The sequence below is a fragment of the Prionailurus bengalensis genome, chromosome A2 (genome assembly GCF_016509475.1).
Source record: "Prionailurus bengalensis isolate Pbe53 chromosome A2, Fcat_Pben_1.1_paternal_pri, whole genome shotgun sequence".
NCBI lineage: Eukaryota > Metazoa > Chordata > Mammalia > Carnivora > Felidae > Prionailurus > Prionailurus bengalensis.
Window position 1 is genome coordinate 31,296,588 of NC_057348.1, and position 27,101 is coordinate 31,323,688.

At 42.1% G+C, this 27,101-nt stretch overlaps 1 protein-coding gene and 1 non-coding gene across 4 annotated transcripts in view; one reads left to right on the top strand and one right to left on the bottom strand.

Moving 5' to 3' along the window:
- The window catches only part of SYNPR (synaptoporin), a 309,486-nt gene that overhangs the window by 250,890 nt on the left and 31,495 nt on the right, over positions 1-27,101 (top strand). For all 3 annotated transcript variants that reach the window (XM_043587853.1, XM_043587854.1, XM_043587856.1), the window contains one exon: positions 10,221-10,419. In XM_043587853.1, the coding sequence (XP_043443788.1) occupies positions 10,221-10,419 (199 nt within the window). The remainder of the gene's footprint in view (positions 1-10,220; positions 10,420-27,101) is intronic.
- On the bottom strand, positions 20,689-20,751 carry LOC122488841. The gene has a single exon (XR_006298755.1). It is a non-coding gene; the product is annotated as a small nucleolar RNA Z39 (small nucleolar RNA).

Genomic DNA, 27,101 nt, shown 5'->3' on the forward strand with positions numbered 1-27,101 from the left:
AACAGGGGCGCCTGGGTGGCGCAGTCGGTTAAGCGTCCGACTTCAGCCAGGTCACGATCTCGCGGTCCGGGAGTTCGAGCCCCGCGTGGGGCTCTGGGCTGATGGCTCAGAGCCTGGAGCCTGTTTCCGATTCTGTGTCTCCCTCTCTCTCTGCCCCTCCCCCGTTCGTGTTCTGTCTCTCTCTGTCCCAAAAATAAACGTTGAAAAAAAAATATTTTTTAAAAAAAAGAGAAAAACAATAAGCAAATGGGACAACCTCAGTACACTCTTCATGGGAGTGCAAATTCCTACAACCTTTCAGCAGGGCCTTTTGGCAATTCCTACCAAAGACCCTAGAAATAATCCATCCATACCCCTTGTGATGGTTAATTTTATGTATTTACTGGGCTAGACTATAGTGATCAGGTTTTTACCAAACACTAGGCTAGATGTTTCTATAAAGGTTTTTTTTTTTTTTAGATGTGAGTGACATTTACAGGCAGTTGACTTTAAGTAAATAAAGCAGTCTTCTCCAGGGCGTGAGTCACTCCATCCAATTAGTTGAGGGTTTTCATAAGCAAAAACTGAAGTTTCCTATAAAAGACGGCATTCTATCTTCAGACTGCAATGCAGAAACTCTGGTTTTCTTGGCTTTGGACTCAAGACTGTAACATCAACTCTTGCCTGAATCCTTTGCCTACCAGCTTGCACTATGCATTTCAGACTTGCCAGGACCCACAATCATATGAGCCAATCCTTTAAAATAAATTCCTTATATTCCTTAAAATATATATCTTTATTAGTTCTGTTTCTCTAGAGAACCCTGACTAATCTACTCATTTACCCAGAACTTCTGCCTGTGGAAATTTATCCAAAGAAAGTTATCATACAAAGATCAAAAAAAAAAAAAAAAAAACAAAACCATGTTCAAGGCATTGTTTTAACAGAGAAAGATTGGAAACAATCAAAATGTCCACCAGTGGGGGACCCTTTAAAAAATTATTGTGAAACTGTACAATGTAACTATACAGAAAATTCTGGCCCTGTAATTCATCTATCCTATGCATATATTCTATGACTGTTAAAAATAAGGTAGATCTTCCTTTAAAGAAAACGCATGTATTAACCATACTATTAAATAAACAGCAAGTTAAAAACCCTGTTTGATTTTCATTATTGTAAGTTGTTAATACTGAGGATGGAATTATAAAGGAGCTTACATTTGCCTATTAACATTTCTATATTGACTGAATTTTTTAAATAGCATATTTTGACTGAATTAATGAATCAAATCCATTTGACCTATATTTAAACAAAAAGTAAAATCAGACAGATTTCCGCTGCCCTCACCCATGCTACCTTGTGTTTATTAATGTTATAATTCTCTTTTAGTCAAATGTTTTACATTGTTTTTTCATAAAACATTTCTATACCAACCAAATAAAATGGATAGATAGACAATTACGTGGACATTTAAGTTTAAGAAAGAAAACTGTGGAACTATTTTTGTTTCATAATTCACTTGAGTACAGTACCACAGTTCAAGGAAGGCAAACAAGATAGGAAAAAAGGATTTTCTCTGCAATATACAGATAATGACCTCATTATCTATTTTAATTTGACAGTGTAGAGTCAGAGTCCTCTATGACTCAAATTCTATTTGAAGAAACTAAAATTAATAAATCATAGCTTCATGAGTATGGCAGTGCCTCTTTGCAAGCCATTTTAATGGGTTTTATAGAGTTTCCTTCTCTTGGTTTCACTGTAGGACATGCCGTGACCTACACCAGTCCATTTCTTCTTAATCACCTTGTAGTCTTTTTATTTTGAAATGTTTGTATAAACACAAACTTGTGGGGAGGGGGATGAAATTTGAAAAGATCCTTGTTAACATAATGCATTTATAGTAAATCGGATAAGTATCTTTTTGGCCAGTAGACATGAAAGCCACAAACTGGTTGGGGGTGGGGGTGGGGTGGGACAGTCACTTTCCAGCCATGTCCTCATGGGTGCAAGCACAAGAAATTGTGCAGAAGAGAGCACTGTTTGTAGTAACCTTGATAGCATTTTCCAGTGTCTAACTCAGTTCCCTGTGTTCAGGATGTATTATTACTGTCCTTCAAAAAATTACCTTCTCTAATGGTAAAGTGGAGAGCACAGAACATAATGGAAAGTTCCTCCTATCGGGGCACCTGGGTGGCTCAGTCAGCTAAGCCTCTGACTTCAGCTCAGGTCATGATCATGCGGTCCGGAGCCCCAGCCCCACATAGGGCTCTGTGCTGACAGCTCAGAGCCTGGAGCCTGCTTTGGATTCTGTCTCTCCCTCTCCCTCTCCCTCCCTCCCTCTCTCTCTCTCTCTCTCTCTCTCTCTCTCTCTCTCTGAAAAATAAATAAACTTTTTTAAAAGTTTGAAAAAAAAAAAAGAAAGTTCCTCCTATGGAGACAATAAACTTTAATACATTTGATACATAATCACATCAAGGAGAAATGCCCTTATTGTGTTTAAGAGCCGAAGTACAGCATTTTCTCTTTCACTTTGTTTTTGTCTTTTAAGAAAACACTTTTAGTGAATATATGCTGTTGTTACAAGAGATGAGGCTGATTTTGATTCAACTCAAGTTAGGACAAAAATGTCTCAAAAATGATTCTGGCTGCCAAAAAATGCCATTTACCTGAAGATAAGGAAGCTGGAGATCTCTCAGTTCTAGCAGACGGGAGTACAGGTCCACCGACCTTCCTGGGAGCAAACAGCATCGTTAGAATCCCTGAGGCACTCCTAGGATGTTTGTGAACTAGATTGTTTTATATTTCTGCTTGCTTTGATGTTGGATAGAGTCTGGTAATGACCCTTTTAGTCAGCAGAGGCATCCTGCATATACTGATACTTCCGGTCAGTATGTCCTGAGTCTCGGACAAACTCCATCCCTTCTCCTTGGCAAGCTGAGGACGTCAACTTCAAGCTGAAGTTTCCAACTGTAGCAACCTAAGTCCAAGTACTGGAGCCTTCTCTGAGTTCTCACTGCAACTGGCATATTTCCCAAGACTGTTCTGAGTCCCCACCTTGTCCCCATCTTCTGCCCTTTCCACCCCAAACAGATCCTATACCTGCAGCCCTGAGAAGTCATTCTCCCCAGATTTTGACCATAGCGTAGAAACATGCCTCATAACGAGCTGGTGGCATAAGGGAAAACCTTGCTCTAATCAATATGCAAGTCTTTAGAACCAGTTTGAAATCACCCATGAGCCAGGGGAGCAGCGGAACAAAAGGCCACAGCCTCCATACGTTCATCCCATGACCACTCATCTGTTGAAAAACAACTGAAAGCGGCAAAAGGGAAAGCCAGCCATAGGAAGGCAATCAGAAAATCCAGCAGTTGTCCAAGAAGTCAGTAGACAGGTGAGGGATAAAGAAAAAATAATAGCACTGTATTTGTTTCATATAGGAGCTTAAGAATAAAAGCTTTGAGGTCAGATAGTCTCTGTTTTCAGGCCCTTACATCAACAAGTCACTTAACCTCCCTTCCCTTCACTTTCCTCACCACTAACAGAAGAGAAATAGTACCCACTTCATCAGATTTGAAGGTCCAAATGAGATAAGATGTGAAGGCATTTGGCATAGTGCCTGGCCTGGCAATAAGTGTCATTGGTGATTGGCATCCAGCAGTGGCAGCAGTAGTGGTAGAATCGTCATTATCCCATATAGCATTGTCCCATGCCCTGCTCCAGGTACAGTAAGAAAACCAGGGACATGGCAGACAGAGGGACTTGTCCTTTTCATCCTCCTAGAAAATCTCAACTCCAGTGCCTCACAACTCATTGCTTGGCTTCTCCAATGACTGGCCCATGGGGCTCAACCCATCCCTCTTGAAGGATTGAAGGACTTGAGCATAATGGAGAATTCAGTAGCTTGGAAAACTTAGAGGTGGAATTTGCATCATAAGAAAGAAAAAAACACCTCGGAGCTGGTTTCCAAGTTTGCTCCTTCTCTATGCCAACTGGGTGATCTTTGATGATTCTTTCAAGATGACTGAGCTCCAACTTCCTCATCTATAGAATGGAGAAGGTTGCTGGAGAGAAAAAAAGGAGATCTAGTGTGTGAACGTGTTGCTAAACTGTCAGGATTTTGTAGTGATTTATGCTGTGAATCATCTAGGCTAAGCAAGCAGAGGTGTGTGTGAGTGTATACGAGCACACACAAACGCATTTATTATGCATACACATATGGCTAGTGAAAGAAAAGTCAATCTAAAACCAGACAAATGCCAATATTTTATACTGGGAAGAGAGAAGAAGGAGCAAGAGGATTAAAGTCTCTATCAGCTGATAAAAGGATATTGAAACAGGGGCTGTGGAAAATGATCAAGTGAAGAGAAACATGCTTAGTACCACAATTTGCCAGTTGCCCTCTGATTGTCCCTTGGCGACTTTAATTCTGGGGATGAGAAATTCTGTAACAGCAGTTTGCTCCCCAACACACTTGATGCTTCCCACATTTGCTCCTGGGGGACCGCCACCATTGGGACATGTCATTCCTGTCCCTCCCTGAGCCACCCCCCAGATACATTGTTAGGGGCATTAGTCCTCTTTTCTTCTGCAGCAGGTGAAAGATAATGTCAATAATTTCAAACTCTTATTACCAGATACCCCTAATGGTACAGTGCTGCATACACATGAATCTGTGTCTTCCTGTACTGAATACCTCACTTTGTGTAAAGAACCACAGGTCCTACAATGATCACAATTTCAGTGCACGAGGCATTCAAGTTCATTTGCCCTCTGCTTGCTTTGGAAGCAAATGTTAGAATGACCTAGATCAAAACTTGTTCATGGGAACCTTGTTTTTTTTAATGTGTATTTTTGAGAGAGGAAGAGAGAGAGCATGAGTGAGGGAGGGGCAGAAAGAGGGGGACACAGAGAACGTGTGGGAGAGAGAACGCCAAGCTGTTTGCACAGAGCCTTACACGGAGCTCAGTCCCACGACCATGTGATCATGACCTGAGCTGAAATCAAGACTTGGACACACAACCAGCTGAGCCATGCAGACACTCCGAGATGGCTTGGTCATTTTTATAGACATTCAGCTGGAAATCTAAGGATGCCGTAACTTCTGAGAAAGAGGGGCAGAAATGTACAGTAGTTATTAGTGTAGGCTCCACCCAATCTCCTTGCATTCAAGCCTCGTCCCTGCCCTCCACTAGCTACATGACTTCAGGCAAGCTCACTGCACACTCCAAGCCTCAGTTTCCTCATCTGTGTATAACGGTCATAGTAATAGCACCTACCTATGAGCGTCATGAGCATTAGATGAGAATCATGTCGGTAAAGAAGCTAGCACAATGCCTGGAGGCTGAAACATGTCAGTGGTTGCTATTGTAAATATTTTCATTAATAAAGCAGTGCCAACTTGCTTAATATTTTTCCAGGCCCCACAAACAGAACTAAAAGCTGTGGGTGCCTAGCAGCCCCTTTCGTGTAAGTGAAGCAGCAGTGAGATGTTTACGTGTTGTTTATGCATTGGTAAAAAATTTTTTAAAAATCTACTCTACCATGGACGCTTTTCTTTGGTAGACACAATGCAGTAAGACCCAACGAAATTCAATTACCCTTTGACTGAGGCCCACCCTGAAGGGAATTATACATTTGAAATCAACACAGTTGGATTTGGTCCCTTTTGCAGGCTCAGCAGTTGCTTCATGACGAGTTCGTCACGGGATCAGAGGTGGTCCCCTTGGCTTCCAGGTTCTGTCAACTGACACACTCTGGCTATACAGAACAGTTCTTCCCTTGTTTAGGTTCTAAATGAATGATACTTGCTTCCAAAATTATTACAGCTGCTGAACACTTGCTGACTATAAACTCTCTTCCTCCAGAATAAAACACATATTTACGCGTGTGTATCTATCTGATGCTTAAAAGACCCTCTCTGTTAAAATATGTGTGTTTAGCAATATATACCAATTGTATAGCATTAAAAATGTTCAATCCTGGGGCGCCTGGGTGGCGCAGTCGGTTAAGCGTCCGACTTCAGCCAGGTCACGATCTCGCGGTCCGTGAGTTCGAGCCCCGCGTCAGGCTCTGGGCTGATGGCTCAGAGCCTGGAGCCTGTTTCCGTTTCTGTGTCTCCCTCTCTCTCTGCCCCTCCCCTGTTCATGCTCTGTCTCTCTCTGTCCCAAAAATAAATAAATGTTGAAAAAAAAAATTTTTTTTTTAAATGTTCAATCCTATGAATTATTATGTTCAGACTATTTTGAGCTGACTTGCTCGTTCTTTATAAATGATCCCTACTCCCTTCCACGGACGAGGCATTAGCTTAGAACGCACTTCCTTTTCCCCTCTTTCCCTTGATTTCACCCCAGTGTGACTGGTGGGCCAAATACCAAGCTATAAATCACTGGCGTTAATAAGTGCAGCAGACTTGTTAGTGATTTTTGCGTGCCTGTGCCTTGTACAGATAACCACAATTAACATTTACTGTAAATCAATGTAATAAGTTAGCGATAGGGGAAATGATATTCAGCTGATTGCACAGGGAAAAAAAATCCAACACCCAATTCTTTTATTCTCCCGCTGCCTGCCACCCCCACCACAGACCAACATTGCAGACCCAGTCTGTGCACGTCAGCTGAGGGAACTGGCATATCAGAAGCACCGCTAATCCTGGCATCTGGAAAGCAAGTGTGCGTACCTCTGAATAGTTGCAGCAGGTGACATAGCCCTGCCTGCTATTCTTGTCTTACATGTTGTTCATTATAGGAAAATCTTTCCAATCTTTGACTTAAGATAAAGACCCAAAACTATAACCTGGCCCACAATACCCCACAGTGAGGGCCCCTGAGGACTTCTCCATCTCATCTGAAACCACTCATTTCCTTTTCCCGCCGTGTTCCAGTTTTCCAAGACATATTTCATCTCTCCCCATATGCTGTGTTCCTGGCCTATGCAGGGTCTTGGTGCATGCTCTTTGTGGCCTATGTTTTAACAGCTTTACTGAGATGTAAGTCACATACTATACAATTCATTCACTTAAAATGTACAACTTTATGGTTTTAAGTATATTCACATCACCACATCCATCATCACAGTCAATTCCACAACATTCTTGTCATCCAAAAAAGAAATCCAGGGGCGCCTGGGTGGCTCAGTTGGTTGAGCGTCTGACTTCGGCTCAGGTCATGATCTCACAGTCCATGGGTTTGAGCCCCGCATCAGGCTCTGTGCTGACAGCTCGGAGCCTGGAGCCCGCTCTGGATTCTGGATTCTGTGTCTCTCTCTCTCTCTGCCCCTCCCCCACTCATGCTCTGTCTCTGTCTCTAAAAAGTGAATAAAACCTTAAAAAAAAAAAAAAGAAATCCTGTAACACTTAGCCGTCATTTTGGATTTTCCCATCGTCCCCCCGGCCCTAGGCAAATGCCAGCCTACTCTTTGTTTCCATAGATTGGCCTTTTCTGAACATTTCATACGAATGGAGTCATACAATGTGTGGTCCTTTGTGACTGACTTTTTCCACTTAGCAGAATGCTTTCAAGGTTCGCTCAGCACTCCATTCCTTATTGATAGATAATATTCCATTGCATCGATATGCCACATTTTATTTATCCATTCATCAATCGATAGACATTGTGTTGTTTGTTGTTATCAGTTTTGGGCTATTATGAATAGTGCTGCTGTGAACATTCTTGTACAAGTTTTTGTGCAGACAAATGTTACCGTTTCTCTTGGGTATGTGTCTAGAAGTGGAATTGCTGGATCATATGCTAACTCTATGTTTAACCGTTTGAAAAACTGCCAGACTGTTTTTTCAAAGTGGCTGCACCATTTTACATTTCCACCAGCAATAGATGAAAGTTCCAATTCTGTCTAATTAGAATTTGTTATTCCAGTCTTATCTTGTTATTCTTACCCAATCTTGCCAACACTTGCTATTCCAATCTTACTGGGTTTTTATTATTATTATTATTATTATTATAGTCACCCTGGTGGATGTATAGTCATATTTCATGGTGTTTTCATTCTTAACTTTCTATATGGATCGTTTCTACCCATTTTTCAGGCTGCAGCTTAAAAGTCACTTCCATAGGGTATTTTACATTGACCACCCCGCCCCAGGCTAGCCTCGGGCTCCTCTCAGGAAACCTGTATTTTCTCTCTAAACTTGAAGTTCAACACGGGCAGGGGCCATCCTACGTTTCTCACTCTATCACAGCATCTAGCCATTGTATGAACTACTGGCCACTTGCTAAAAATTTGTTGAATAATGACCTATTATGAAATCATGAGAGAAAGATAGGCATTACCTGAAAATCACCTATTTGAGAATCATTGGCACGATTACCTTTTAAGTCCATTTCATTTTTCAGCCTTCCCACAGACCAAACCATGGAGAAATGTTTTAATCTCTCTGGCAAGGGGAGGAAAGGAACTGCACAATGTGACCATGACGAATGCTTCTCTTTTCCTGCATTGGGCTACAAAGCAGAACACCTTTCTGGTGGGTGAGAAGCAGGAGGAGCCTCAGTAAATACAAGCAGGATCAAGTAGATGGTGTAAACAGCTCTTTCTCAAGTCAGGCAATAGTAGAAAAGACTGGGTTTCTGAGAAATAAAAAGCTGAGGGATACTGGATGTCCCTGCATTAGCTGTCAACAGAGCCACATCCCTAGAGATTCTGGTTCACTAGATCCAGCACAAGGCCCTTGAATGTATGTTTGTAGCAAGGCCTCTAGTGATTGCGATGCCAGTGGCCCATGAGCTTCAAGCTCTGGAGTCAGGCACAGATTTAAATCCCTGCCCAATTTACCAGCCTTGTGGTTTAGGATGAACTACTTAATCTTTCTAAGCCCATTTCTTATTCTGTAAAGGGGGAGGGGGCAATAAAGTGCCTACATCATAGGGTTGCCATTGGGCATTCAATTAAACAATGAGCATAAAACACAATTATCTGGGCCATAAGAAATGTTCCAATGTTAGTTTGCTATTGTCATTACTATTTTATCATTATAGTATTATCTAAAGTGTAAGAGAATGTACGCGACAAATCTGTTTTAAAGGCATCAAGTTTTGCTTAGTTAAAAAAAATACTTTCTATGCATAAATTGGGAAATGAGCAGGTTCACCGATGGCTTTGTCATTACTGTTACTTTCGTAGATAATTTTCCAAGTGGCACTTTGTTGATATCGTTGCTATGGCTATTTTCAAATGCCTCCCTAATACTCAAAGAATAATTTAGTCATTTCTTATGAAGCACAATTTTGGCTCCTATATTAAATTACAGTTTACCACCTAGTTGACAACATGAGCTACTGTACTGGCTATAACATACTTCCTTAGGTGTCGTTTATTGAGCAGAAAGTATTAACCCCCAAACCTTATTTTTCTCTATTAGGTAACACACTGAGCCTGAATGCTTTCCTAATAGAACTTACTCTCTAAAATAGAAGTTCTAAAAGTTCAATCAAATTAGTATCGATCCGTCATCTTACAGAATCAAGAATGTTCATTCATTTATCCAAGTCCTATATACTGAATGCCTAACAAGTGTCAGTCATTCAAGATATACAAAGAAGAAGAAAATCAAGATTCCATCACCATGGAAGGGGCAATGAAGACAGAAGAAAACAAGGAATTAAATACATCACCAAAACAGTGTGGCTAGTGATGAGTGCTATGAATGACGTTAACCAGGGCAATGGGATAGAAAATGTCTACAGGAAAGGAACTATTTTAGCTTAATGGTCAGAAAAAGGCTCTCCCAGAAGATGACCTTTGAGCAGACACAGGAATACCAAGAAGGAGCCAGCTATGGAAAATGTCAGGGGACAGAGTGAGGAAAAGGGAACATTGAAATGACCACAAGTCAGGACTGTTCCATAAGGACCTGATGTAAGACCTGCTGGGTCTTATTAAGGAGTTAGGGATTGAGTCCAAGCACAATGAGAAAGCACTGGGGAATTTGAGCAGGAGGATGTCATATAGTGTAATTTATCGTCATTTCAGGTTCCCTTTCCTTCCCCTCCTCCCCTCTGTCTCGAGTGACTAGCTACTGGGAAACCCAGTGGAATGATGTTTTCCTGTGACATTTCTTCCATGTTTCCAGCGGTAACCTCAGTTTCTTTAATGAACTTCTCCCAGAAGCATGCCGTAAAACTCCCCAATCACCCCTGCTTTGCTTTAGAACATGTAGACACCCAGCCCCTCACTTGGTCTCCATCGCATTGTAAAGTCTCCTTCATCTGGCCCTTTAGGTTACACCAGGTGACGTTTGAAGTGCCCACCTGCGAGGGGAAGGAGCAGCAGAAGCTGGCATTGACTGGTGACTCCTCATCTTCTGCCGAGTTCTTCGTCACGGTTGCTGTCTTCGCCTTCCTCTACTCCCTGGCTGCCACCGTCGTTTACATTTTCTTCCAGAACAAGTACCGGGAGAACAACCGGGGCCCGCTCATTGTAAGTGGCTTATTTCTTGATATAACTTGTCTCTGTCCCCTCTGATTTCTTTCCCGCGGCTTGAAGGGCTTTGGAGTTATGCAAGCCCTCGGGGCGAGTATTTTTTTTTTTTTAAATCACATTCCTTTTCATCCACACCTCTTGGATCTGAGACAGAAGCATGATGTCTGCCATTCCTTTGTGCCCCTGAACTGGAAAGGTATCACAAGACTTACTGGAAACCTCTGAAATAAATGGTTGGAAATCTCATGAGATCAAGGGAAGACAAGTGAGGCTTGCTGTAGATTTATTTATAATTCCAGCATTATGGAGCCAGTCAACCGTTTTTTTTTTTCCCACTGGTTATTCAGACAGTGTGACTTGTGCTTATCTGAAATGCACTGTTTTGTTAGTATAGAATAGACTGGGCATAGAAGTTTCCATCCCTGAATACCCCCCACACACCAGTCTCTCCTAATCTCTGTCTCTTTCCACCACCAATCCTCCTCCCACTTTCTTTTTCCTTATACACTGATCCAAGGACTCACATGGGTGAAACCAGTACAGCCCAGAATACCCAGATGGGGACACACACACACACTTATAGGAGCACAACAACTCTTGGAGGGGCACAGTGGCCAGGATAGTGGTTAAGGAAATAAATTTTCAACTTCTCAACCTTCACATGTACATTTGCCTAAAATTTATGAGAATGTTCTACATGTGAAAATACCCGGCTGTCTTCTTTCTTAATTACCTATTCACATTTTACAAAAGAAAAACATCCTTCCTTTCCATCCCAGGTATCACCACACAATACATTGCTAGGAGGCAAAACCATTCAGTTGCTAATTAAAAAGGGACCATTTGAAATATTGATGTTGTTGGCAATGAAAGCAAGTGATTCTAATGCCTGAGTAATGCACTCTTTTGCATATAAGGAGGTTAACAATTTCTTTATTTCAATAATATTGAAAAGTCCTAATCTACTCATCAGCTGATGGACCATTAAAAAACAATTTCTGAAGACAGATCACGATGTGATCAGGACATATAACTCAGAAGGAATTCAAAGAAATTAATGGCATTGCCATAACAAAACTCCATCTGTTCTCATCTACTCATTTATGCAAGCAAGCTTTCTCAGCACATCTATAGAATGAAAAATGGGAAGAGAATTTAGGCTGAATCATAGCCCATTCTAGAAATAAGAAATATTTGTCCCCCCACAAAAATATATAAACTAATTGAAGAAAAAGCCCCACACATTTCTAATAAAATGTTTACTTTTTAAATTTAATAATGATTAAAATGTGTAATATATTTATATTGTTTGGAACAATTGTGCATTAAAAATATTTACTAATAATATCACCCAACCCAAAATAAATTTTTGACACTTAAAACATTAGACTCATGGGTAAAAGTTATTTAAACTTACAAACATATATATTCATACATGTAATAGGGTGATTGATAAAATGCTTTCCAATATAAAAAATATTGTATTAGGGTATAATTTTGTGATGGAAGTACAATGGAAACACAAATCCATACCAAACAAAAATCACATGTAAAATTTCCAACTGCTAAAGAGGAACTCTTTTATTACTTTTTAATGGAAGATAGAGATTATCGAATACTCCATTGGATTCATTTAAAAATGGATACAATGGGTATGTTTTAAAATAGAAATATGTATTGCCAGAAATTATGTTCTTTGAACTATTTAGATTTTTTGTTTGCTTGCGTACTTACTTATTTTGAGAGTAGGTGGGAAGGGGCAGAGAGGGAAAGGTAGAATCCCAAGCAGGCTCCACACTGGCAGCACAGAGCCTGACACAGGACCTGATCCCACAAACTACAAGATCATGACCTGGGCTGAAATGAAGAGTCAGAAGCTTAACCTACTGGCACCCCAAGAACTATGTAGATTTTTAATAAGAACAAAATTAGATGTCAACTATATAGAAGTGGGAACATAAATTTTCAAAATTCTTTTAGGGATTATGTAAGTGAAATAAATTTTACGGATATCTAACCTAATCTGTGTATTATGGAGACCTGAACTTTAAAATAAGCACAGTTTGAAGGATAACTGGATGAAATCCCAATTTGCAGAGCTTTGTGATTCAGTTTGAAAGGACCCCCCCAAAATTCAAATTTGTAACCCTTTAATATGTTATCTTGGAAAAAGAAGAGTAATGCACAGAACTTGAATCTTTGAACAGGTGTCCTTTTTTTTTCTCCCAAATTGAAGCTACTGGTCTTTATGGTTTTAAATTACCTTTAAGAGAGTCACCTAACTTGGGCTTATCCCTCATGTGATGTGCAGATATGCAAAAAGATTGCTATATATGTACCACAAAACCACCATGCATGCATCCGTGCATGAGTACATGTGGACACTGTTACAGAATTCTAAAGTCAGAGGAAGTGTCCTGACTTCCTGAGAGAAGATGTTGACTCAGCTAGTTTGCTCACCAAGTGGAAAAAGATGTATTTTGTTCTATAAAACCACATTCTCCTCATGTGAAATAATCTTGTGAAGGTATGCTGCTTCATCTCTGTGTAAATAGTGTCTCCCATCCAGCAGGATATAATGAAATCCTGAATTGTGTACTATACTGGGTAGGTTCTGTTTTATTACATGGTGGAAGAAGGGGAGGGGCAGGAGAGATCTTTCTAGTAATAAAAAAGGAAAGGCTCCTAGATGAAACCTCCGTGATATTAAACAACTGATATACTCATTACTTAGCAGATGAAAGTTCATTGACAAATGAGCCTGAGTCCTAAGAGTCACAGAAGCAGAATGAATGTCAAGGATCAGTATGATGCCATTACAACTGCAAATGGCAAGCCATTTCAATTCTGACCCCACCATGAGGAGGCCACAACTGGGGGAGAAAGAGTGGGCTATTCTACCTACCTCTAATTGTGAGTTGGCAGAGGACAGAAAATCCACACCGTGAGCAAGGTCTCAAGAAGGTGGTTCAAACCTAAGAAAACTTTCAAATGCCATGTTAACAATGATGGTACTCGTTTTCAGTCCATCCTGTTTATTCAGAAAGATGGCTACTGATCATTACTTGGTCATCTCAGATCTTGTTACCATCTACTCTTTTTTTGTTGTCGCTTTGTTTTTAACAAAACACACATTATTTCCTTCATTTATTCGTTCTCCAAATCAATCTTTTCCTATGAAACAACAAAGCTACCATATTACAGTGATGTGAACTAATTCAAGCAGTTTAAAGAAGTCGGGTATCATTTTAAGCTAGCTCACATCTACAACAATTTCCCATCTTGCTCTATAGTCCTCTAGGACATGATGTTACACATCAAGCATAGATAAGATCAGTGTATAGGAGAGTGATGAGATTGGTAATGATGTTGGTAGTAAGAACAGTAATGTCTACTGGTATTGATTGAATTTCTACTAAGTGTGAAGCTAATAGTCACAACAGCCCTAATTTATGTTATTATTCACATGTAGAGATGAGGAAAGGGAGGCTCGGAGAGGTGCCTGGCTCTCCCAGGTCACATCCCTAATAAAGCATAGAGAATTTGAACCCAGGTTTCCAACTCCAGGGTCCGAATTCATAACCACCGTGCAAGAGGGTCCAAAGTCCTGACAGGCATTATGCTATGAAGTTAGAGGAGTGGGGGCGGGTAAGACCAATTGGTTGAAACACCTGGACCACTCCTAGACTGTCTTACCCTGGATACAGAGAAACCAGACCCTACAACCCCTGGACTTTTCTATTCATTTGATGCCATCATGGCTTTTATTTGCCTTTGAAATCTATTTGGAGTCCTGGAATGACTGCTATAAATCTCTGATGCTGGAATAACTAGAAGGTTCTGTTTGTGCTGCTCTTTATCTCTGTTGCACATGGAAGATGTCAATGATAGAAAACAAGCTTTAAAAGTGTCCATGATCAGTAGGTATTATAAATCAGAGATTCCCAGGACTGATTCCTATATATTTGCAAGCAGTTGTGAGCAATTTCAGACAGAATGGGGCCATGCTTACCAATGGCTATTTTTTTTTTTAAAGTATCTCTTTCTACTGAATATGTTTGACAGGATGGTACACCTTTAAGTAAAACTGAAAATATGAATGCCTTCAGAAGTAACATAATTGTTAATGATGCTGAATGACGCAATAGCAAGAAAGTCGGGCCAGAAGAATCAACCAGCCAGTGGACGTCACTACAGTGCATGCTTTCTTGTACAGATGAATAAATTACAGTTCTCAGAAAGCAGAAAGGGCCACCTGAATGGTGGCGTGGTTGTGAATTGAAATGTCATATCTGGTTAGATCATTTTGTCACGTTCCTTAGAGTACAGTTTTAAAGCCAATCTTCTGCCTGGATTTCTGTGTCAGGATATTCTGAGCCATTTTCAGATCTCATGTCAAAGAGTCACACTGTGAGGCTTTGGGGGTTTTTTTCATATTAATGTAAAGTAGATTAAAAAAAATCTTACAGGGCTGTCAAAATGCTCTAAGAATGAGTACATAACAAACACTGCCCCCCATTTTGGTGAACCCTTGTGACAAGAGGTTTGGTTTAAAGTAACTACTCTAGGAATTTGGGAGAATCAATATCCACCGTAAGATTTTGTGGAAAATGAAAAAAGCTGCATTATTTAAGCTCTGCTTTATCCATAAATGTTGACCGAAGGCAGTTTATGGGACCAGCAGTGTTTACCCATTGCAGGCACAGAGTGGTGTCGTGGCTTACATTTGTTTTATGCTCAGTGCCTTCCAAACATTTTCTCATCTAGCCTCAGAACAACCCTGAGAGAGAAGTAGAGCAATTAGAATCAGCCCCATTCTACAGATTCAATTTACCACCTCTTTATTGAGCACCAGGCCTTGGAAAATGTGTCCCTGGGAGATTAGAAACCTTGCCTGTTGTCAGAGAAGTTAATGGCAGAAGAAGGACTGAGACTCAGTCCAGTGATCTTATGGGTAATGGCCAAGCACCAGAGTCCTGGATTTTAACCCCCCTGTATGACCTAGTATTTAATAGTTGGAAGCCTTACTTCACCTGTAGAAAGAAGCTAATGATAACACATGCCACAGGGCTGCTGAAAAGAAAGGAGTTAATGCCTACAAGGCACTTTGCACAGGGAAAGGCATACAGTAAGTGATAAATTAATGGCATCTAATGGCCACACTATTATTGCCAATAATTTTTTAAATGTTTTTACTTTATTTTTGAGAGAGAGAGAGACAGAGCACAACCCGGGGAGGGGCAGAGAGAGAGGGAGACACAGAATCAGAAGCAAGCTCCAGGCTCTGAGCTGTCAGCACAGAGCCCGACGCAGGGCTCGAACTCATGAACATCAAGATCATGACCTGAGCCGAAGTTAGATGTTTAACCTATTGAGCCACCCAGGTGCCCCTATTGCCATTAATTGTAATCATTCTCCCACCCACTACTGGTAGGACCTTAGCCCAATAAATAAAAATTGCAGGCAGCTTCCTTTAATTGCTAGCGGCCTTCTCAATTCTTCTTTGCTTAGTGCCTCTACCCCACACTCTCTCCTCTCTCCAATTCCCCCAAGGATGGAGCTTGACTCAGGACTTCTTCTAAGACCACAATTGCTAGGTTGAACCACCCAGTTAACCTTTCTGTTCCTGTAACCCCACTCCATTAGACAACTAGAAGGTGGATTTTTAACCCCCAAAACAAAATAAGGCTCCCTGTTTTCAAGTGTGGGCTAAGGCCATCGCTAAGATAGGACAAAAGAAGGCAGGCAAAGAGCTGATGCTCGGAGTCTCCAATGCTGGTTCCTCCCAACTACATCTTTCTTAGCTGTAATCCAAGATGGAAATCGGAACTGCAGCCTCCAAGCTGAGAAACCTCTCCCCCTCCCCCTACCTCTCCCTGCTCCGTCTTTTCTCAACTTGTCAATTCCACTTCATTTCTGTGTATTTTCTTTTAATAGATCATAAGTTCTTCCACAGGCCAAGCAACATGCATTTAGGGGTGAATTTAGAGCATCCAGTCTGGTGGAAATTATTGAATAATTATGACTCTCCTAGAACTGACCTGCTTTGGTAACTGACAGCAGGTGTACCTCTGAGGTCCACGGGCCAGGGCGCGCCCTCCCCAAGTGGGCTGGGCTGATATTCAAGACAACTCCAGAGCATTTCGTGCTTGGTGAGAGGATGCGTAGAGACTGTGTTTGAAGTTCTGCCCCAGGTACACTGTATTTGATGCTAAAAAGAATAACATTATTTGAAGCCCACAAAGTATGTATCTTGTTAGTCAGAGGCACACCTGCCAGAATCTGACACTTCAGCCTCTGGGGTGTGTGTGTGTGTGTGCGCGCGCGCGCACGCGTGTGTGTGTGTGTGTGTGTGTGTGTGTGTGTGTGTGTGTGTGTTTCCTCCCCACTCTTTGAGACAAGAAGTGTAGACGTTGCAAAAGGGTATGGGCTTAACCTTAAATGAACCTTTATCCAAACTACTACACGTTTTGCATCAACAAATATATTTCTCCAGAATTGTACCACAGAGGAAGGGAAATAAAGTAATCCATTTAGAATGTTCCCAGCACACCATCTCCACATTTTATCAGATTTTACAGTCTCAGCTCTTTTTCAGCTTCTTATGATTAGCAACTCCTTAATTTAAATGAAGGTTAATTGCCACTGTATTTGGTGCCATGTTTCTCCAATTAGCTTGTTAAACGTGGTCCAATAGCCTTCATAAAGGCAGTGAGTGGCCCCCACCTCTTCTTATCCGGGGTGGGAGCTGGGGTTTCAGAGGGTAGTTTAGCACGTCTGTCCGAACTCCAACTGTTTTTGTCAGATTTCTTTTCATCTCAGAGAACTCATCATTCAGTTAGAAAAACGGGGACCTGGGGGAGATGTGGCAGAGCCCCAAATGTGTCTTTCCTGCGTGTTTCTTTCTTCCCTTTAAAGCAATATGAAATGGGAAATTTGTCTACTCCATGGCCTACCGCACCCACGAGAGATCGTTCCTTCTTTCTCAAATGGAATAGTGGTTTTAAGCTGGCAGGCAGGAGAGGGGCACATTTGGCAGCCTCAGGAGACAGTTCTGATGGTCACTACTGGGGGGAATCCAGGGGTAGAGGCCTGGGATGCTGGTGAGCTTTCTGTAGTGCACAGGACACCACACCACAACCAAGAAATATCGGGCTGAAGATGTCAAGAGTGCTCGGGTTGACAAACCCCAACTTCTAGCAACAATCAGCAGCTGTTGAGTACCTGCTGGGCGCCGAGTACTATACCAGCTCTTTTCACGTCTTCTCTTTAAAACTTTCTTAAATGCTTTTATTTATTTATCTTGAAAGAGAGAGAGAACGTGAGCGGGGGAGGGTGGTGTGGACAGAGGATCTGAAGCAGGCTCCAAGCTGAAAATCAGGAGATCGTGAGCTGACAGTCAAAGTCGGGTGCTTAACCCACTAAATCACCCTAGGGACCTTTCTCTTTAAATCCTTAAAGTAACCTTTCAAGTTTGATATTTAAATTCCCATTTTTGAGATGCAGAAACTGAAGCTGAAGAAGTGTAAAAGACTTGTCCCCAGGTTTCTTGCCCCAGAGGCAATTCAGGTCTTTCTGACTTCTGCTCAAAAGTTGCTTCATTTTTATCTGAATCTACTTCTCACTGTGCTCATTTCTTGTGATCTAAGGACCTCACTCACCCCTGGCTGTTGGCTACTCTCACCCTGTCTTGTGTTTCCTCTTGTAGCTACCACCAACACATACACACACTCACATACACGTCTCAGTGTTAGAACCTTTATCTCCAAAGCTCTGCTTTCTGATCTAGCTGCCAAACTACAGAGGAAAATGGTGCCATATCCAATTCTTTAACCAATTTTAGATGTTAACCTGGAAATTAACTCTTGTATTTCTCCCAGAAGACTTCAGGAGCTTTTATACTCATCCTGACTCCATCTCTAAGTATGAAATTTAAGCCAGTTTGAATGTTTCCACGTAGTTCAAGGCATGAGTTTAAACTCCGGAGTACAAGTCATTTCATGGGACTCCCAAAGTGGTAGAAAGTTGGGAAGGAAGCGGGCAAAGATATTTCCAATTCAATTAACAGCTATGCGCAATTTTTAAAAATAATTCATCTTCTGTTTGTTTCTGCTTCTAGTACCCTCAGACACTGTTGTTGGCTTTTAGTTTTGTGTTTCACTCAAACTAAAGTTGATGTGGTATTTCCTTTTTGATTCCAAGACAAAGCTCTTTCTTGGATTCAAGAGTAATGATCTTGGCTGCTTAAGCTCTTGTAGTTCCCAGGCCCTGAGCTGGGCACCGGAGACACATAGGTCCTGGCCTCAGGCTATTTGCTTTACTCTTAGTAGCCTTGATCTCTCACGGAAGATAGTAAGGGGCCAGTGGTTACGAATTGAGGCTCCATACCCAGACTGCCTGGGCCCCAATCTTGGTACCAGCAGTCATCTGTGTAACTTTGGACAAGTTCTAGAACCCCTCGATGTTTCTGTTTCTTCACCTGTGAAATAGAGGTAACGGCGATTCCTAACCTCTTAAATTGTTGGTCAGATGAAATGAGTTAGGACACGTGAAGCTCTTACAAGAACGGCAGGTGCTCATTAATGCGAGCCATCGTTTTCATCAGCCTTATATTATTATCTACCCTGGTGTTTATTAAATCTCAATGGGTTGATCAGCTGCAAAACAAACCCACTGACTTTCTCATCTTTACAAATGCTTTGGAAGTCTTCCTGTTGCACTGTCAACACCAAACCCTCTTTTACATTGTTTCTTATTCTTTGTGCCTCCAAAGCATAAGCTGCTCTCGTTACAGACAAATGCAGTCAATTCTAAGGTGGGGTTTCACACGGTCTGGCCTTTACATCACTCGCTTCCCCCTCTCTTGGCTCTCCTACCCCCAGCCTGGCACTCAGATCTCATAATTCAGGGAAAGGGGGAGAAAGAACAGAACCCCATTAAACTAACCAGGCTCCAGAGAACTGGAGCTTGAATCCCTTCTCAGCTGGCAAGTCTGAAAATAGCAGGAGAGTGTGAAGAGCCCCATTGTGTAACAGGAAGAAACTTGAGGAAATTTGATTGTTTGGGGGCATCCAGCTGAGAAATGAGGTTCAGACTTTCACCCTCCTCCTATCATTTTTTGAAAGTGGTGAAATCTTGCCCACCCCACTCCACCCCCACAAAGGCAAAAATATCCCTACTATTTCCTAAGTTTATTTCTTGGATTCCAGAAAAAGCAGACACTCACAAAGAGGCGCAGCTTTGGATTCACTGGGGCTCTCCGCCGTTTAAGGATGCCTTGCACCAACACCCACGGTTCATTAAACTTTCAAATAATTGGCACAAAGTCCAGAGCTTGAATTCTTTTTTTTTTTTTTTTTTTTTGCAACCCTCTGAGCTCCTTCTCCCTGCTGGGCATCTTCATTAACATTGCTTATTAGTAGGACCCTAATCAAAGCGGCAGAGCCACGCAAGGAAATGCTTCAAAATTTGCCCTGGGAACACAGAGGAAGTAACGCCAGATAAAAACTAGCTTGGATCCCTTGGTGGGGGTGGGTGTTGAAAATACCTGAGAGGCTGGCCCAGCTGTGATTTCATCTTCACTACCTACTACCTACCTATCTGAGACCTATCGCTTTGAATCTGCCTCCATGTGGTCCCGAAACGTCTAAGAAACCTTTGAATGATTCATTGGCTGTCTCAAGGAATAAACCACTGAACCTGAATTGTAATGAGTTTTAATTGGTGGCCAGGTGGATTCACTAGCCAATTGGCTAGCCAAACTTATGGGCAGAAAAATAGGTCCATTTTGGCAACCTAGAAGTGACAAGGCTAAAAACAAATTATTACAGTGGAAAAATAACTTAGGAAAATTGCAGTTGAGCTAGAGAAAAGCAGGCTGAGATGTCTGGCGTTTTACCACGGTGCTTACCGCCACCCCAGTGTTGCTCTTGGAAATAGGAAAATGAAAATCCAAAAATGTCTATCAGCTTCTGGAGCACCCACTCTGTGTGCAAGACATATGGGGACTGCAGTAGCATGAAATACAGACTTTTATATTCATTATTATAAACTACTCTAGTTGCTTCCATTTGGATGGCTATATAATATTTCATTTTATAGAGATAATGTGAATTATTTAACCAATCTCTTATTGTTAGACTTTGAATTTTTCTCTCTCGCAAGCAAGGCTAGAATAATCAGCCTTGCGCTCCAATCTTAACACATTTTAAATCATTTCTTTGGGATAAAAACCCAGAAATTTTCGTTTCTTTTTTTTTTTTTTTTTACATCCGAAAGCGTTTACAGTATCATGACTTTATTCATACTGATTTGCTTCATCATATGCAAAAAACCCAGAAATTTTCTTACTGGATTGTAAAGCAGAAATTTCTTTAAATCCGTGAAAAGCGTGTCCTTTAACAAATTACCTCTGAACTGAGGGAAAATTGGGATTCCAACCCTTGACTCTACCCTAGACCCCGCAATCGTATTGCTATTGGAGAAAAGATCTCCCAAAGAGATCAGCAAAGAAAATTTTCTTCCCAGAGAGGAAAACAATAACGCAAAACTGCCCTGAGGATGCTGCCACTGACACACTGGCTTTGAAACTTGAGATACTAAAGGGACATCAGAAGTCGATTCAAGCCATATTTAAGTAGGCAGAAGCTGGGGCTTTAATTACCAAGGAGAAATCCCCAAGACAGGCATTAATCTGCATGGCAGCGTAAGTTTAGCCCCGTCTCTGGACTCCTCCTTTGGCAGGTATCCTTTCTCATGGAGGCTCAGTAGTGAAGTTTCAGGTCATAAATTACTCCTCAGGCCACAAACAGAAGAAGGAAACGAAAATACAGAAATTCCATGACATGAGTTTTTAAAATAATGGAATGGCTTACAGGTTTCATCCTGGGGTTTCTCCAATGGCTGACGTTCCGTATGTGGCAAGCCAGCGGCTGCCTGGGGAACCACAAGATCAGTAAGAGTCTGGCCGGCCCTGTCGGCTGCCCAGCAACCTCCTGAGCGCCTCTGCATAAATCTGGTGGCTCTTTTCAAACCCCCAAGTAAGCTGTTTCCCGCAACTTGCCTTGGCTCTTTTTCCCCCACTTGTGTCAATTGTTGATGAAGGATTGAAAAAACCAACAGCAAACAATATGGGATTAATGTCCCTGTTTAGAAGATCCAGCTCTGGGGGAGCCCATTCTGGGCTTTATGAACCCCTCATGCCTTAGAGATCAGCACAGTTACGGGGAATGGGCTCAGGAAGGGGCTGCAGAAAGGTCAGAGTTGATTCATATTAGGTTCTAGGTATGGAGACTTTTTTTGAGAGAGAGCACAGACACACGCATGCTAGCAGAGAAGGGGCAGAGGGAGAGAGAGCAAATCTTCAGCAGGGTCCACGCTCAGCACAGAGCCCCATGTGGAGCTCCATCCCATGACCCCAGGATCGTTACCTGAGCTGAAACCGAGAGTCGGCTATTCAGTCAACTGAGCCACCCAGACACCCCCATATGTAGATTCTTAATGAAGGGGTCTCCTACCTCCTGTCTTCCGTTTTTCTAGCCATCATTTCAAACATCTGTAGTTTGTGGAAATAAAGACTGGCTCCTCACTCCAGCATTCAAGGCCTCCAAAGCCGTGACCCCTTCACCTACTTTTCAGAGCCGTCTCCTTCCAATCCCTAATCCCTTGTTTTAGCCAAACTGGAGCCCTTATCGTTCCCCCAAGATAGTTACTGCACCTCTGTCTGCCACTAGGAATGGTCTTTCTCCTCACCTCTCCCATCTCAGCCTATCAAAGTTAGACTCATCACCAAAGACTCCTCTCCAATGCCGCGTGTTCCATGAAATATTCCTTTACCTTTCAAATCTACCTTCACCTTCCACACCTTTCATATTCCTGAAGATTTATGAATTCCTGCTTTTCAGACCTCCACGGCTCTGTGTGAAAAAGGTTTTGTGTATGAAAACCATTACTACCTTGTATTTTAGTTAGACGTGGTTTTATCTGATTCCCCGATTCATTATTAAATATCTGAAGGGCAAAGACTATTTCTAACACAGCTATAGTTCCCTAACATCAGTATTAAAAGTGAAATGGGGTGCCTGCGTGGCTCAGTCAGTTGAGCATCTGACTCTTGATTTGGCTCAGGGCATGATCCCAGTCCCAGGGTCGCAGAATCAAGCCCTGTGTCAGACTCCATGCTGAGTGTGGGGCCTGCTTGGGATTCTCTCTCTCTCTCTCTCTCTCTCTCTCTCTCTCTCGCCCCCCATCCCTCTCCCCCACTCACGTGCTCTATTTCTAAAAAAAGGGGAAATGAATGACCTTTCATGCTAGACCTCAAGAATAGTGTCTGTTCTAACCCTTCGCACATTTGTCGAATTCCTCCTTTGTGCCAGGAACTGAGGTCAGCACTAGCTGCACGTAACAAATGTCTCCTCCAAGAGAAATATGAGAATTCCCAAAAGCTCCAGTTGGGATGTCCGTGGCTCTTGAACTAGAACTTCAGTCCCCACATGCATTTGACTTTCCATTTAGACCAATCATACATCTATCTGAGAGTTCTCATGCAACCCTGTGTCCCAGGATAGCAAAGCAAGCAACATGGAAGCTATAGTTCAACTCAATGTCCTTCACTGATTTTTTCTACCTATTGAACCAGATTGCTCTAACAGGACTTCGTTTTCATCAAAATTCCACTTCTAACTGTGGGGTTTTTTTTATATGTGCTCTTAAATATGTCTTTTGCTACAAGATTATTCAGAGCCTCCTCTCCTATCTTAAGCATTGTTCTTGCAACAAAGACTGATACCTGCTGACTTTGAGTAAGGCATTATGCTAGACACAGTTGCCTAAGCCTGCGTCTCTCCATCCTCTTTTGCCCTCTCATTTCATAGTTTATCTCTCCAAAACAGAAATACTTTCCTTCCCCAAAGCTCTGGAATTAGGGACAGAGGTCAGAAATTAAATGCTATCTCATCACTCTTGTTTAGAAATACAGAATCCTTATTGGTGCGTGAAAGTGGGAAATAGGAACCCATTTTTCCCATCTAAAGTTGAACAACAGCAAAGTAGAAGTGAAGGGATAGATTTAAATTAGAAAGACTATATTAAATCAGACCAAATCAAAGCCGATTTCACTGCAGGAAATGTATGCAGGAAAAGGTGTAATTATGAAAACTTGATATTCTGCTGCCTTTATGCATATTCACTTTATGAACTTCGACCTCCAGAAGCCACCTAGGACTGCTTCCCCATTTTTAATAAGTATTGAGAATGAGGCATTTCCTGAAGGGATTAAAGGAGGGAGGAGGATTTTTTTTTTTTTTTTTTAAGCTTAGCAGCAACATTAAAACAAAGGAACAACTATTCTTCTGGGTTTTGTGTGTGCTTTAAAAATCTCCAAATAAAATGAACCTTTGGGGAATCAGCAAAGAATTATGGCTTGGCAATTAGGGGGAACACTGATCCATCGGGGGAAAAAATCTCACTATTAATTCCAACTTCTAAATAACATCAGTGAGTCTTTTGTGCAGTTGCTGGGAATACTTACCTTGGGCAAAGGGGGTTTTCAGAGGGTTCCCAGAGGACTCAGTAACTTAAAGACCCGGGCTAACAGCTGGATCATGTTCCAGTCAATAGGACACCACAGCGGTTAATGCAAAACCGTCCTGGAGAGGGGCAAGCTGGGAATTAGCTCGGACTGGCCCATTCATTCATTCTATGTGGCTGCCAGCCTCAGAAGGATACTCCGTGGGGTTTTACCACACTTTAGGGAGCCTGTTAAGCAAGGGCGTCAGGACTGTTGAGGGGCTGATTTTTGTGTGCCATCTCTCCCACCCCCAAAATAAAAATCAATGCTGGGGACCCCTGAATTCCATCAGTCTTCACGGATGTAAAACTTCACGGAGGTATAACCATGAGTGCTGTGAGCTGCTTCGAAATCGTTACTCCTTTTGTCCTCCACCTTACCCATGGGGACCCAGGGAAGCTGTCACTTGCCCAAAATCACACAGCCTGTTCCAGAAAGCTCCATTATTGTCCAGTTTGTCTGAGTCCACCAAGAAAGGCTGACATGAATCAGCCTCCTCATGCCCCTGTCTTCCCATTATTCCATGTCAGTCTGGTTCAGGGCAGAGGCTGTGTGAAAGGAACATGTGGGTAGTGCTGTGAATTTTCTTGTCTTCATTTACATCAAAACAATGGCTGGCTTGGGGACAGGATGCCTCCACTGAAGTTGAGATAGATTTAACTCTGTTTTGCAAAGAACATTCACTTCTGAGACGGACCAAATTTCAGCCTCCCAGGTGGGTGCATCAGTTAGTGAAGCCATTAGTTGAATGTCAAGGCTTTTTTTTTCTTTTCCCTCCTAGAATCAGGGCTCTGCTTTCCCTGCTGTGGATGATGAATCTAAAATATTTATGTGGCTTTCTAATGACTATTTAGCATTTAAGGCACCTGATATTTGCCAAAGTGCTTGACAATCAGTATTTATTAACAGGAAAATAACTGCTAGAAAATCTGTGCTGTGATATTTAGGGAGCAGGTTCCTTTGTGGCCATAGGGTATTTCTGGGAACAATGTTGGGGCCTGTGATTCAGAGTGAAATTCTGAATTGGCCGACTTCTGCCTAAGACCTCATACTTGAACTTCCCCCTAGTTTGCTAGACTTTATTCCAATAATCCTGAAGGATAGCATGATATTATGCATTGCATTAATTCATTAAGCACTTATTAAGTGTCAAGTCAGAGTTCAGGATGAAAAATTAATAAGATTCTATCCAAGTCTGGGTTAGGTGCTCCTCCCATGATGCCCTGTATTTTGACTTAATGGATGCTTCTACACACTGGGATGGCAGCTGGGTGGGGATAAAATCTGGCAATGTCTGGATACATTTTTGGTTGTCACTACTGGAGGGGGTGCTGCTGGCATGTACTTGTAGAGACCCAGGATGGAGTTCAACATCCTGGAGCGCCCAGGCCAACAAAGAGTTATCTGGTCCAAAATGTCAATCAGTGCCAAGGTGGAGGAACTCCGTTGCAAGCCTTATCTCTCAGGTGTATAATTGTGTGAGTACATCTCAGCCTCTTCCCTGAAGATCTTATTTTTTAAGTTTATTTATTTATTTTGAGAGAGAGAGAGAGAGAGAGAGAGAGAGAGAGAGAGAGAGAGAGAGAGAGAGAGAGAGAATCCCAAGCAGGCTCCTTGCTATCAGTTCAGAGCCAGATGCAGGGCTCGACTTCACAATTGTGAGATCATGACCTGACCCGAGATCATGACCTGAGCCGAGATCACGAGTCAGCTACTTAACCACCTGAATCACCCAGGTGCCACTCCCCTTAAGGTATTTGAGTGCAGATATCTTCTCATCGTATCCCAGAACCTAACACATACAATATAAAACTTAGTACGTGGTGTTCAAATGAATTAACAAAGACCGTATCCTATCCCTCTGGGAGCCTGAACCCATGATCTCTGGAATTGAGATAGGTAAACAGGCAATTTAGGGATAAAACGTGGTATGGTCTTCAAAGTACAGTCAGATAAGAACTACTTTGTGTGACCTTACAGTTTGTCACCCAAACAGACATATTGTGAAACTGAATGTGAACACGGTCAAGTAATGAAGGCAGGACAACAGGTGAAACCCTGCAAATGGCCTGTCCTAAACAAACGAGGCACAGTTAGAGCCCACATGTTACACACATGAGCTAGGTGTTAGACATATAGAGGAATTAATGGGGAGTTGGAAAGTTTACATTGCTTGTTACGCTATAAAAAGTTCATAGAAATAGGGGCACCTGGGCGGCTTGGTTGGTTGAACATCCGACTTCGGCTCAGGTCACGATCTCACATTTTGTGGGTTCGAGCCCTGCTTCGGGCTTTGTGCTGACAGAGGGGAGCCTGCTTCAGATTCTCTGTCCCCTTCTCTCTCTGCCCCTCCCCTGCTCATGCATGTGCACGCATTCTCTGTCTCAAATAAACATTAAAAAAAAAATTTAAGTCAATAGAAATAAATAAAACCTTGCTAGAGGCTTATTCTTCATTCCAGGCTCCCATTTCATGCCTGCCTTCTGACAAGTGCTCTGAGGCCAACAGCTACCTCCTCTGCTTCTTAAACCTTCTTCCATCAGCCTCTCCAGCCTTCCAGATTTTCCTTCTTCCATGATCCCCTGCTGCCCTTTTTGATCACAAACGTAGCGCTGTCCCAGCCTGAATCTCCACACCCATTAGCCTTGCTCAATCACCAAGCGTTCCTCCCTGCACAGGAACCAGTTAGAAGTAGCAGATAAAAATAATCTTCCCCAGATACGGTTCTCATGGCTCCGAGCTCCAGGTGAGGTCTCTGTAATGCTGTGGCTACAGACAGAAGAGCTAGGCTAACTCTCCCTGGGGTTGGGGGGAAAAGCTTTACCGAAGAGATAATATTCAAACACACTGTCTTCAGCTTATTCAAAGGAAATTTAATTGTGAATCCCTTGGAAACATGAGGGGACAAGTCTGGGCTTCATGTTTCCTGGGTGGGTAGAACTATTTCCAGCAGCAAGCATACTTTGTCGGGAGGAGATAGAAGCAGGTCAGAAAGATCTTATGTAGAAACGTGTTAAAGAGTGAAGTGAATAACGAGTGTGGTTTGTGACTTCTCCAAGCCTAGGCTTCGGAAGAAAGACATTGAGGCTTCAAGTTAACTTCCTATTTGTAC